Raw genomic sequence first — 12,930 nt, forward strand, 5'->3', positions numbered from 1 at the left:
CAGAGCTTTAATTCATTTGAAAGCTTGCCATCTAGTCTTGTCCATCCAAATTGGAAGTCCCAAAAACCAGTTTTATTTGTTATTGTCTATCGTCCACCTGGTCGTTACTGTGAGTTTCTCTGTGAATTTTCAGACCTTTTGTCTGACTTAGTGCTTAGCTCAGATAAGATAATTATAGTGGGCGATTTTAACATCCACACAGATGCTGAGAATGACAGCCTCAACACTGCATTTAATCTATTATTAGACTCAATTGGCTTTGCTCAAAATGTAAATGAGTCCACCCACCACTTTAATCATATCTTAGATCTTGTTCTGACTTATGGTATGGAAATTGAAGACTTAACAGTATTCCCTGAAAACTCCCTTCTGTCTGATCATTTCTTAATAACATTTACATTTACTCTGATGGACTACCCAGCAGTGGGGAATAAGTTTCATTACACTAGAAGTCTTTCAGAAAGCGCTGTAACTAGGTTTAAGGATATGATTCCTTCTTTATGTTCTCTAATGCCATATACCAACACAGTGCAGAGTAGCTACCTAAACTCTGTAAGTGAGATAGAGTATCTCGTCAATAGTTTTACATCCTCATTGAAGACAACTTTGGATGCTGTAGCTCCTCTGAAAAAGAGAGCTTTAAATCAGAAGTGCCTGACTCCGTGGTATAACTCACAAACTCGCAGCTTAAAGCAGATAACCCGTAAGTTGGAGAGGAAATGGCGTCTCACTAATTTAGAAGATCTTCACTTAGCCTGGAAAAAGAGTCTGTTGCTCTATAAAAAAGCCCTCCGTAAAGCTAGGACATCTTTCTACTCATCACTAATTGAAGAAAATAAGAACAACCCCAGGTTTCTTTTCAGCACTGTAGCCAGGCTGACAAAGAGTCAGAGCTCTATTGAGCCGAGTATTCCTTTAACTTTAACTAGTAATGACTTCATGACTTTCTTTGCTAATAAAATTTTAACTATTAGAGAAAAAATTACTCATAACCATCCCAAAGATGTATCGTTATCTTTGGCTGCTTTCAGTGATGCCGGTATTTGGTTTTACTCTTTCTCTCAGATTGTTCTGTCTGAGTTATTTTCATTAGTTACTTCATCCAAACCATCAACATGTCTATTAGACCCCATTCCTACCAGGCTGCTCAAGGAAGCCCTACCATTATTTAATGCTTCGATCTTAAATATGATCAATCTATCTTTATTAGTTGGCTATGTACCACAGGCTTTTAAGGTGGCAGTAATTAAACCATTACTTTTAAAAGCCATCACTTGACCCAGCTATCTTAGCTAATTATAGGCCAATCTCCAACCTTCCTTTTCTCTCAAAAATTCTTGAAAGGGTAGTTGTAAAACAGCTAACTGATCATCTGCAGAGGAATGGTCTATTTGAAGAGTTTCAGTCAGGTTTTAGAATTCATCATGGTACAGAAACAGCAGACCTCAGTGCTGCTTTTGATACTGTTGACAATAAAATTTTATTACAGAGATTAGAGCATGCCATAGGTATTAAAGGCACTGCGCTGCAGTGGTTTGAATCATATTTATCTAATAGATTACAATTTGTTCATGTAAATGGGGAATCTTCTTCACAGACTAAGGTTAATTATGGAGTTCCACAAGGTTCTGTGCTAGGACCAATTTTATTCACTTTATACATGCTTCCCTTAGGCAGTATTATTAGACAGCATTGCTTAAATTTTCATTGTTACGCAGATGATACCCAGCTTTATCTATCCATGAAGCCAGAGGACACACACCAATTAGCTAAACTGCAGGATTGTCTTACAGACATAAAGACATGGATGACCTCTAATTTCCTGCTTTTAAACTCAGATAAAACTGAAGTTATTGTACTTGGCCCAACAAATCTTAGAAACATGGTGTCTAACCAGATCCTTACTCTGGATGGCATTACTCTGACCTCTAGTAATACTGTGAGAAATCTTGGAGTCATTTTTGATCAGGATATGTCATTCAAAGCGCATATTAAACAAATATGTAGGACTGCTTTTTTTGCATTTACGCAATATCTCTAAAATTAGAAAGGTCTTGTCTCAGAGTGATGCTGAAAAACTAATTAATGCATTTATTTCCTCTAGGCTGGACTATTGTAATTCATTATTATCAGGTTGTCCTAAAAGTTCCCTGAAAAGCCTTCAGTTAATTCAAAATGCTGCAGCTAGAGTACTAACGGGGACTAGAAGGAGAGAGCATATCTCACCCATATTGGCCTCTCTTCATTGGCTTCCTGTTAATTCTAGAATAGAATTTAAAATTCTTCTTCTTACTTATAAGGTATTGAATAATCAGGTCCCATCTTATCTTAGGGAACTCATAGTACCATATCACCCCAATAGAGCGCTTCGCTCTCAGACTGCAGGCTTACTTGTAGTTCCTAGGGTTTGTAAGAGTAGAATGGGAGGCAGAGCCTTCAGCTTTCAGGCTCCTCTCCTGTGGAACCAGCTCCCAATTCGGATCAGGGAGACAGACACCCTCTCTACTTTTAAGATTAGGCTTAAAACTTTCCTTTTTGCTAAAGCTTATAGTTAGGGCTGGATCAGGTGACCCTGAACCATCCCTTAGTTATGCTGCTATAGACTTAGACTGCTGGAGGGTTCCCATGATGCACTGAGTGTTTCTTTCTCTTTTTGCTCTGTATGCACCACTCTGCATTTAATCATTAGTGATTGATCTCTGCTCCCCTCCACAGCATGTCTTTTTCCTGGTTCTCTCCCTCAGCCCCAACCAGTCCCAGCAGAAGACTGCCCCTTCCTGAGCCTGGTACTGCTGGAGGTTTCTTCCTGTTAAAAGGGAGTTTTTCCTTCCCACTGTCGCCAAGTGCTTGCTCACAGGGGGTCGTTTTGACCATTGGGGTTTTTACGTGGTTGTTGTGTGGCCTTGCTTTACAATATAAAGCGCCTTGGGGCAACTGTTTGTTGTGATTTGGCGCTATATAAATAAAATTGATTGATTGATTGATTGATTGATTTTCCTTAAAAGGTTTAAGTGAGGTGGACATGTGGATATCAATATGCAAAGTGGTCCACAAAGTAGGAGCATGGGCTCTAAAACCTGCTGACTTCTTTTTCACCCTGTGGACACAGTGCAAGCCTGCATCCTGTGGTGGCAGGATGGGTTTCCCCTCCTGAATTTTATCATGTATGTACAGAATTCCAAATTAAATTTATATTTCTGTGAGTAAATGATGTAACTATATGTGCAGTATGGCTGTGGCTCAACACGGTCATGCTGCATATAATTCATGTATGACTGATTTGCGAGCAATATAATGTTCGGGGAAAGTCTTTTAATTATTCACCACCTCTAATTGACTGGCTGAAGGGAGACTTACTGGGTTTCTTCTCAATGCTTTCTCCTCTGAATCTTCTGTCTTTTACTGCAACAGGTCTCACTTTGTTGTTTCTCACTGCATTCTGTCCAGAAATATTTAAGGTGCCACATTTTCAAGAGATTGAAAATGTATTAAAGAATGAACCCAAAATACCCTCTAAACACTAAGGCAATGCATGTTGTAAGAAATTATGTTTTTAATCTCATCACAAAGTAGAAAGACGCTACTGGAAAGACCATGTCTGTCCATTTGCATGTCCATGGCGATATCTTCAAGGCACAAAAGGCAATTTCAATTAAACTTGGTGCATAAACTCAGTGGACCTTCCTTTCAGAACAAGATGATGATAAAAGCTGATGTGATAAAGAAATGTGTTTTTCTGCATAGACATGTGCTCTCCTGAGTGTAACAAATGTTTTTTTTTTAAATCCAGTTACTTTGAGTGCCTTAATAATTGGTCTTCTTTCTTTTGGTTGCTTCCAGTTTTTGCCCAGGGTCACCATAGCAGATCTGGTGTGGATCCACATATTTATTTAGCACACGTTTTACACCGGATGCCCTTTGTGACACAACTCCTAGATGAAAATGGAGAATGGGGCACATGTAGCCTTGAATCAGGAGCCTTTCTTCCTTTTATGCAAATAAATGGTACAGCTTATTCTTATGATTTGGATGCAGTTACCCTTAAATGAAGGTTGTCAATCTGTACTTTGAGTTCATTTTCACTATTTCCTTTCAACTCTAATATGCTGAAAGAAACTGTAAAATAATCTAAATATATATAAAGAACTAACTGTATTCACATTCTCAGTCTGAGTGGATGGTATTATTAAATATATTCATAATGTGCTGGTAGTGTAAGTTGAAAATAAGGTTTGCACTGATATGGCAGCCTTCAAATGCATTATTATTTTCTTTTCACCAAGCAACAACTGAAAGAACACACAGCAATAAATAAAAGATGTTGGTGGATTGAATGCTGTGTGAGTCGTCACCCATTTACTTACTCGTCCTTGGGTGGTGATAAATGCTTGAGACCGCTACCGCCTGCTTGGTGAATTAAAACCAGATCTGAATCACACAGAAGAAATATTACTTTTGATCTACTATCACAGAGGAAGTTTTTCTCCAACCCACTGTGAAAATAATTCAGTAAATGATTAAAAAGGTGGAATATGCAGACATAGACAACTTTCATATTTGGTAGAAATGGTAAACCCGTTTTCTTCAGTTGAAATGAACAAATAAAGAACAGTATTTGTGCATACGGACCAAAAACGGAGTGACTATCAGTGTGTACTTTCATGCATGTACCCTTTTGAGCTGTTATCTATACCCTTTCCATTGCTTTCATGTGTGACATAATGTCGTGAGATGGTGAGAAGTTCATGTGACAGCCTTCATGAGTGAGAGCACAATATCCTACCATAGTTATAAATATGACAATGCGGTGGATTACAGATGAAAAGGAACCCAACCAATAACATAGATGAACCACAGATTTTAAAAATAAGTAATTATAGGTATTATAGAAGAACATAAAACATGCAGTATTACATATTGATGTCTGTTTACAAGTGTAGCACTCTGTTTTTGCTGCAGACTGGTGGGGACATTCTGCATGGTTCTTCAGAAGGTGGCTGAGGAAGGACACCTGGAGCTGACCGACACGCTAATTGATGACAATAACACATCAATAAAGGTAAAGCTATACAATAGAGTCTTTATTTTTAATTTGTCCTCTCCATTTAACCCATCCTAATTACAGTTAGACACAATCCAACCACTAGGAGCAGTGGACAGCCGCAGTTCAGCCCCCAGGGACCAACTCCAGATGTAGAGACACTGTGTTGGTCAGGAGCAGAGGAAGGAGCAAACCCTAAATAAGCATGTTTTTGATTGTGGGAGGAAACTGGAGTACCCGGAGGAAACCCATGCAGACACGAGAACATGCAACCTCCACACAGAAAGGGAGGGAAGTGATCCCATGTCCTTCTTGCTGTGAGGCACCAGTGCTAACCACCAGAGGTGGGACGAAGTCACTGTCATCAATCTGCAGTTCTCAAGTCAAGTCTCAAGTCAGCTTGCAAACAATTGGTGGTCATTATAACTTGAGACTTGACTTGAGACTTGCAGATTCATGACTTGAGAGTGACTTGCTGGTGACTTTGTCCCACCTCTGCTAACCACTAAGCCACTGTGCCACCCAATAGAGTTGGGTATTAAAAAAAAACTAGAGGTTGGAGTTCCCATGTATGTGTATCAATGTTGCGCCAATGTGGTCAGTTGCCCAACACTGGCAAAGAGGGCAAGAGGCATGGAATTGTACAGAATTATTTTTCTTTTATATGTCTTCTGCTTCTTCTCCATTAACAGTGAATAACAGTGGTGTCTCCAATGGCAATCAAACAATTTCTTCTTCTGCCTGTTCTTCTGGCATTTCGGAATTAGGCACTTTTGGTTCTTTATAACCATAGCAAGGTTATGGGGCTATGGGGTGTACATCCTGAAATCTGGATGTGCATCCTATGTCTAGCAGGAGTTCAACTTGTATTACTTTTCGAACCACTCAGAGCAGGTAGGTTACTGGGATAGCAGCTGGACTACCAATATGTAGACCCGGGTTTGGTTTCTGGTGACATTACCTGCCTGTGTCCTTGGACAAGACATTTCATCTCCACCCAACTGTAAAATGGGTACCGGGCATGGCTCGGGAAGTAATCTGCATCGTCCACAGGGAGTCGTAAACTCTCACCTGCTTGCCGCTGTGGTGTCCAATGATAAGCACTGGCACCTCAGGGCTCGTAGGACTTACTCCTTGTTCTTTTTAACTGTGCAAATGAATGCACAAAACTAAAAGAAAATGAACAAGAGGAATCAGCCTTCTAGCACAGGCAGGAGTCAAATTAACAGCATTATCTGACCTATAAAAGCTGGTGTTTCACACAAGAATCTCCTCCAGACGCTGGTCTTGTAGGAACACAGCACCCTTGCTATCTGGATATTCTCTGTTATTGAAGGTAGGATTTATATCAGCTAATGAGAGAGCAGCTCAGCAGTGAGGGTGAGCTATACATAATCGACCGATGAATATGCATGTGGAAACGAGAGCAGCACAATGGGGTCTGGAAGCGGGAATGAGGTTTGAAACACCCCGTGTTCCCAAATTGTCTTAGTGGAGCTGGGACTGCTTATGCGCAACAGTAAAACGCAGCACTGGAAGCGCGCACCGGCACACACACATGCAGTAACATACAGTGTGTGCACGCCTGTCATGAGCACAGATAATTACCCTGATGTAAATCCCACCCTGTGCAGGAAGGAAGCGGTAAAACCCAACCCAATATGACCCGAGAGCAATACTTTTACTTACAACTCTGCACTGGTGCGGTTGCTATAGCAACTAATCCAACTCCTGGTGGATTTGTGATTGCCTGGCAGGGATGTAAGGACAGGAGAGGAAGAGGGAGAGGTATTTGATTACTCCTCATCTGTCTTTGTCAGTCGAATAAATTGGGTGCCCGTAATAAAGACCAGGAGGTCATTGTCAGGAGGATGATATTTATCCAAGCACAAAGTCCCCAGAAGACACTGGAGAGAAACTGTGGTGTCACTAATATATTTCTTGCTTGGATTAAACTAACAGCAACTGTCAAATTCAATTCCCAGGATCCTGACAATGAGAGATGATGATTTATAATCTTGTCAATTTATCAGTTTTGTCGCATCGTGAAGCAGATGACCTTTGTTGGCTGTTCAGGTTTTTTGTTTTTTTTTCTTGCTCCAACAGCTTTGATTTGTTTTCGAAATATCCGGTCACAGTTGGTGTGGTATAATATGTGTTGAGTTAAGAAGCTAAAAGTAAACACAAGGGATGCATTGGCACAGCAGTTAGCAGTGCCGCCTCACAGCAAGAAGGGCTCAGATTAAAATTTGCTTGGTGCCTGTGTGTGGAGTTTAAAGCTGCCGCGATCAGCTGGAAAAATATTTAGCAAATATCTTTTTAATAGTTTAAGATTCTAGCAACGCAACAGGTTTGTCCTCAATATGGGTGTGTTTGTTTGTATTATAATAACATGCTTTAAAGACACCTAATCCAATTTTAATCAATCTTAAAGGTACTTTGGACCTATAGATGGAAAGAAGTGAGCTGGTTTTCATGTTGGCCATACACTGCACAGTGAGATAATGTGCAGTACGTTGTAAATATCGCAGTGCTTCATCAAGGTAATGCAGAATAACTGCACAACACAGCATACACATTATAGTGTGCACCTCTACCCGTGCAACAAAGGATGAGCAGGAGCTTTGTAGTGGTGCAAAGTTGAACCAAAGATCCACTGAAAGTGAAATAAATTATGCAGCAAGGCCACATTTATTTAGCACTCAAAATGCTACTGTGTGTGTACAAGATATAATTGTTTCCTACAGCTGATTAGTTCATGGACACATGATAGGCATCTGTGCTGTGCCAAGCATGTACAGAGAACTGAGATATACAATAACACCCTGCATGGATGCTATTTTAGGGTGTTTATGTGGATAACAACAAACACAGAAATCCATGTATTGACAACAGATCAGAGTCATTCTGTGTGGGAAAAAGTTAATATGGGTCAGTCATTCATTTTTTCCCTCGATTTGGTCAAAATGTTGTCAAAATTATTTAAATATTTATCAGATGCGCACAAATTAATCAAGCCTTGAAAAGGAATTATGCATGACAAGCAAAGTCTCAGGTGTAATACCTATTTTGTCTTCTTTATTGCTGCTCCAACACTCTGTAGACACCTTCATGACAACTTGGAAACTCAGGTCCTTTAAAGGTGTGCAGCTCTAAAAGATCAAATGTTGGCCCCATCGTAATACTGTATCTAGGAAAATGGGAAATTTCATGGAAATTAGACCAATTTTTTTTTTTAAATTGTTGGTGAACTTCTCTGTTTAAAAACTCATGTAACATTTTACTTAGATATCTAATATAGTGCAGCAGATAAGAGAATATTTATAGCAGAATCCTGCAAATGGTGATAAAACCATCAAATTCGCCAGAAATACTCAAACATTCCCCTTTTGAAAAAAAAAGCAACAAAAAAAAAACGATTGGCCACTTGAATTTTCAGTCAGCGTTCAGGTAGGGGTCAATTGAAGAATTACACAGGGGTCAAAATTAAAAGATGCTCCAATCATATTGAAACCTATACCACATTATTTAACTTATCATAAAGATTCCAAAAAGGTATAGTTTGGACTATCTGTGACTGAATTCTATGGAGTTATGGGATAAAAACAGCAAGAATGGTGACAAAGGTCAGTGTCAGTTTGTACAGGGGTCAAAAGTTAAAGTTGCTCTAATTTTGGTAAAAAGTGATGCAAATTATTAGTTGATTTAACAGGGTTTTAAAAAGGAATAGTTTGGACCATGTATCATGCTTAGTTATCACGTTACGGGGTAACATATGTCACATGTCATAGAATCCAATGGACGTTGACCTTGTTTGACCTTGACTTTGGAGACCAAGTATTCAACACTGTCAAAACTACTCAATTTATTAATCCTATTAGCTCAACCAATAATTTGCATCACTTTTTACCAACACTGGAGCAACTTTAACTTTTGATCTCTGTACAAACTGACCTTTGTCACCTTTTTTGCTGTTTTTATCCCATAACTCCATAGAATTCAGTCACAGATAATCCAAACTATACCTTTTTTGGAATCTTTATGATCAAGCAAATAGCGTGGTATAGTTTTCAATATGATTGGAGCATCTTTTAATTTTGACCACTGTGCAATTCTTCAATTGACCCCTACCTGACCACCGATTGAAAATTCAAGTGGCCAATTGGTTTTTTCAAAAGAGGAATATCTAAGGAGTATTTCTGCCAAATCTGATGCTTTTATCACCATTTGCATGACTGTTTCAGTTATCTGCTGCACTAATACTTTGGGTGTAGAGACGCTGTTCTCTCTCACCATTCTTGATCCATTTCTGTCTTTATTTGTGATGAAGTGCCTGTGGGGATGCTGTTTCACCAAAATACACATGTTATGGCAATCAGTGGAAAGCTTTATAGAAAAAAATACTATAAATACTAAAAAAATTGCTGGATTTGCATCTGCAACATCTATTTTGTAACTGTTCACTTACAGTATAATCTGCTCACTGTAACAACCTTTTCCAGACCAGCATCATTCTCGAGATCAAATACCAGCCCATGGTCGGTATGGTGGGCGTGTGGAGTGACGGCGAGTTCCTGGATGTCCCTGATGACCGTGAGGGGATGTTTGCCTTTGAGACAGACAGCCTACTGTCAAGACAAAGTCATGGGTCGGGAATATCCCGGCAAACCTTACAGGGATCCATACCAACCTTTAGAAAGTAAGTGAAACAATCTTTCTATTTTCCCATTAGTACGTTTTTACACAGAGGAAAGTATATATGGTTGGAAAGCACATGGAAGTAGAAATGAATGTGGTGCTAAGATGTTATCCCAATTGGGTTGCAGCAACATGCAACTAGTGTACACACTCCTCAATCTAAATTGACCTACGCAATCCAGCCATTTCTGTTTCACGAGACTAAGCACTGAGGGATTTTTATTAAAAATTAGCAGAAAACTGCAGAAAATACAACACATGTATGTGTTTCCTTCAAGGACTTTTCATTCTGTTTAAGATCTAATGAATAAACGGGCTTGTAGGGTCACTGTGTAATTATTTCTAGTTTGTAGTGGTGTACTTCATATTGCCAGACTGTGTAGGTTTTAAAGTAAAAGCTGTACTGTATGAAGGAACCTTCTGCCCCCACAGGCTCCTACTCTTTGCCCTGGTACTTGGTTTTATTGTGTGGTTAGGATTTTTGCTGAACAGTATGAAGAATGGCATGTGGGTGGTATCGATTTCCAATGATTCTGCAGTAGCTGGAGTCCTAAGTCCATCATAACACTGTACGTTAAACTTATTTGAAAAATCTCTGTGGATGCATTTATGTTGTTGCTTGTTGACTCCAAAAGTTTTTTTTTTTTCTTTTCCAGCAAAGAAATAAAACTGCAGGTTTGAATTCTGTGAACCTCCAAGCATCTGGAAGAAAATAAGAAAAGTTTACTTATTGAAGTATAATAGTGGCCCACGGGTATTATATAACAGAAAAAAAAATGGTTTGGAATTTGTTCACAAAGAAAAAAGTACTGCAGTGGGAAAATGCTTTAAATAAGGGTTCAAAAAAAGTACAAAGCATCTTCAGAACTTATCTACAACATCTAAAATGTATCCAATGTTATACTATCCCATGCAAACAAATGTAGCATACAAGGTGTCTATTTTTTCCATGTGGGGAGTGTCAGTGAAATTCATGTCGAATCCCTCAGACTCCTTACAATCTCACACACATTTCTCCCAGCAGTTCTGCCATTGACAGAAGCATTTCTGGAAGTCCTCTTTGGAATGGGCTGTCGCCTTCCTCATGAAGTCTTTTTGCGACTCAAAATGAGTCCCCTTTAGTGTAGTTTTGAACAGCCAAAAATCAGAGAGAGTGTGATATCAGTAGAGTAGGAAGTCTAAACAAATTACAGGAGTGATGGGCTTGGCCAGAAAAGCTGAATGAGCTCTCCATATGCCCAAATCCTCTGTCAAAAGTTTCTGCCTCAAGTCATTCCGTTATGTGCAAGTCCGACGGATGCGCAGTGGATGTGTTCACTCTTTGGCTTGGTGCTCGCAACTGGCATGTGCTGTGGATGACAAAAAATTCACGAATGCACAAGAATGTTCCCTTCACCTCTCCAGCAAATGACTCCTCGCATGTTGCATTTGTTTTCATGGGAATAAATAAGGTCGAAAACTTTTTGGATGAACCTCGTGCATAAAAACTAATAGTTTAATAGTAATATAGCTTTGTGTGTGCTTTGGCGGCTTTTGAACATTTTTTGGGCTGGTAACCATCAGCTGTATCTGGCAACAGTGATGGTGATTATGCATTTAAAACTTCAGATACATGATGTTTGTCACTTTGAATAATTCCACTTTGGCGATGAATTGTTATTTAATTTATTTTGTTTTGTTGGTTAAGAAGTTGTGGTTTTGTATAAATTACAATGTTTGAAGTAAATTTGAGTGGATGGTTGAAGCAAAAGATGTGTGTTGGGTGGGAGATCTTAAAAATATTGTTATTGTCAAAAGAGGAGCCATGCAGGAAAAAAAAAAAAAAAATCTGTGAACCACTTTTTAAGAGGAAGTGGGTAAAGCAGCTACGATTGCTATGAAACACAAATATGAAGTCATATATCAACTTTTCCTTGACAGGTGGAAGACTTGTGTTAGTGGACAAATTGTGTCAGTTTTGGGCTGACTTAGTTAAATGTCAAGGACAAACAGAACCATATGTTATTGAATCACCGAATCACAAAGAATTACTTTGCATGAGTTAAATTCAAACTTGTGAGGTGTGAGTGCAGCGCTCCCCTTTGTAGTTCTTATTTTGGAGCTGAAGCATGGATGTTGTAGAGCGAATGAGAGAGAACTAACGTGTCTTTTGGATATTTCAGTTGACCTGCTGCTTGATTGTTCTCAATCTGATTTCCTCTTCTTTTGACATGTGGTCTTATACTTCTATTGCAAAAATGTCACTTTGTCTTGCACTGCTTTTTCATGCTGAAAATGCAACATGGCAGTCCAGCTTCTAGCGTCTATTTCTGATATATCATCTGTGTTCTAAAGTTCACGGACGCGGTTTACCCAAGAGTGTGTGCTTGTTGCACTTTTCACTGGGCATTTGATTTCATTATGTCCCTACAGACCAACCTCACAGACTGCAGGTGACTCAATAAGACATACTTGGTCCTCTTAATCCCTTATTTACCGGAAGTTGCACTAGAGGTTTGTAATCCCTCCGCTTTGCTTTTTCCACCTATTTTTTCCCTCTCCTGTCCACATTTTCTCTCGCCCTGCAAGAAGAGTTATGGCAGCGTGCATAAACCGTTTTCTGCTATCTGCGATGCCACAAAGAACTGGCTTTACAAGGGTTTTTGTCGTCCTATAATGAATAAATAACCTGCTGGCTTTCCTGCCAGTGAAGCAGAGGAATAGAACAGCACAGCACAAGATATAAAAAGAACTAATTTAAGGCTCCAGTTTATATTTGATCTGCAGGAGATGAATAAAATGTTATGTGTCGGACGCAGCTCGGAGAACCGACCAGCGTTTGAAGGACCCAGTATGAAATAAGCAGAGCACGGTACAAAGGCTAACTGAATTTAATACATAACAGTGATACAAAAAATAACAAGAGAAAGTGCGGTCTGGCGTGGTGCGCTCCCAGCAGCGCTAACGGTCCGGAGCCAGAAGCTGTTCGGACCCAAGGACCCCGCCGACACCCCCCAGGTGGCCGCAACAAACCGAGTCTGTGAAAGAAGGAACCATTATGTGAGTCCACACTCTACACACAGAGAGAACACTTAAAGGTGTACAAACAGCAAACACTTCCTGGCTTGATTACTAATCAGCTTCCCAACCTGCAGGCATGGAACATCCAGTTCACAAAACTCCACTGCAGTGGAAGCCGATACATGACTAAC

At 39.6% G+C, this 12,930-nt stretch overlaps 1 protein-coding gene across 1 annotated transcript in view; it reads left to right on the forward strand.

Annotated features, from left to right (window-relative positions):
* otofa (otoferlin a) overlaps window positions 1-12,930 on the forward strand; it is a 243,711-nt gene that overhangs the window by 135,683 nt on the left and 95,098 nt on the right. The window contains exons 4-5 of the mRNA XM_034161625.1: window positions 4,960-5,059; window positions 9,544-9,740. Coding sequence (XP_034017516.1) covers window positions 4,960-5,059; window positions 9,544-9,740 — 297 coding nt within the window. The remainder of the gene's footprint in view (window positions 1-4,959; window positions 5,060-9,543; window positions 9,741-12,930) is intronic.

Source organism: Thalassophryne amazonica, chromosome 21 (genome assembly GCF_902500255.1).
Source record: "Thalassophryne amazonica chromosome 21, fThaAma1.1, whole genome shotgun sequence".
Taxonomy (NCBI): domain Eukaryota; kingdom Metazoa; phylum Chordata; class Actinopteri; order Batrachoidiformes; family Batrachoididae; genus Thalassophryne; species Thalassophryne amazonica.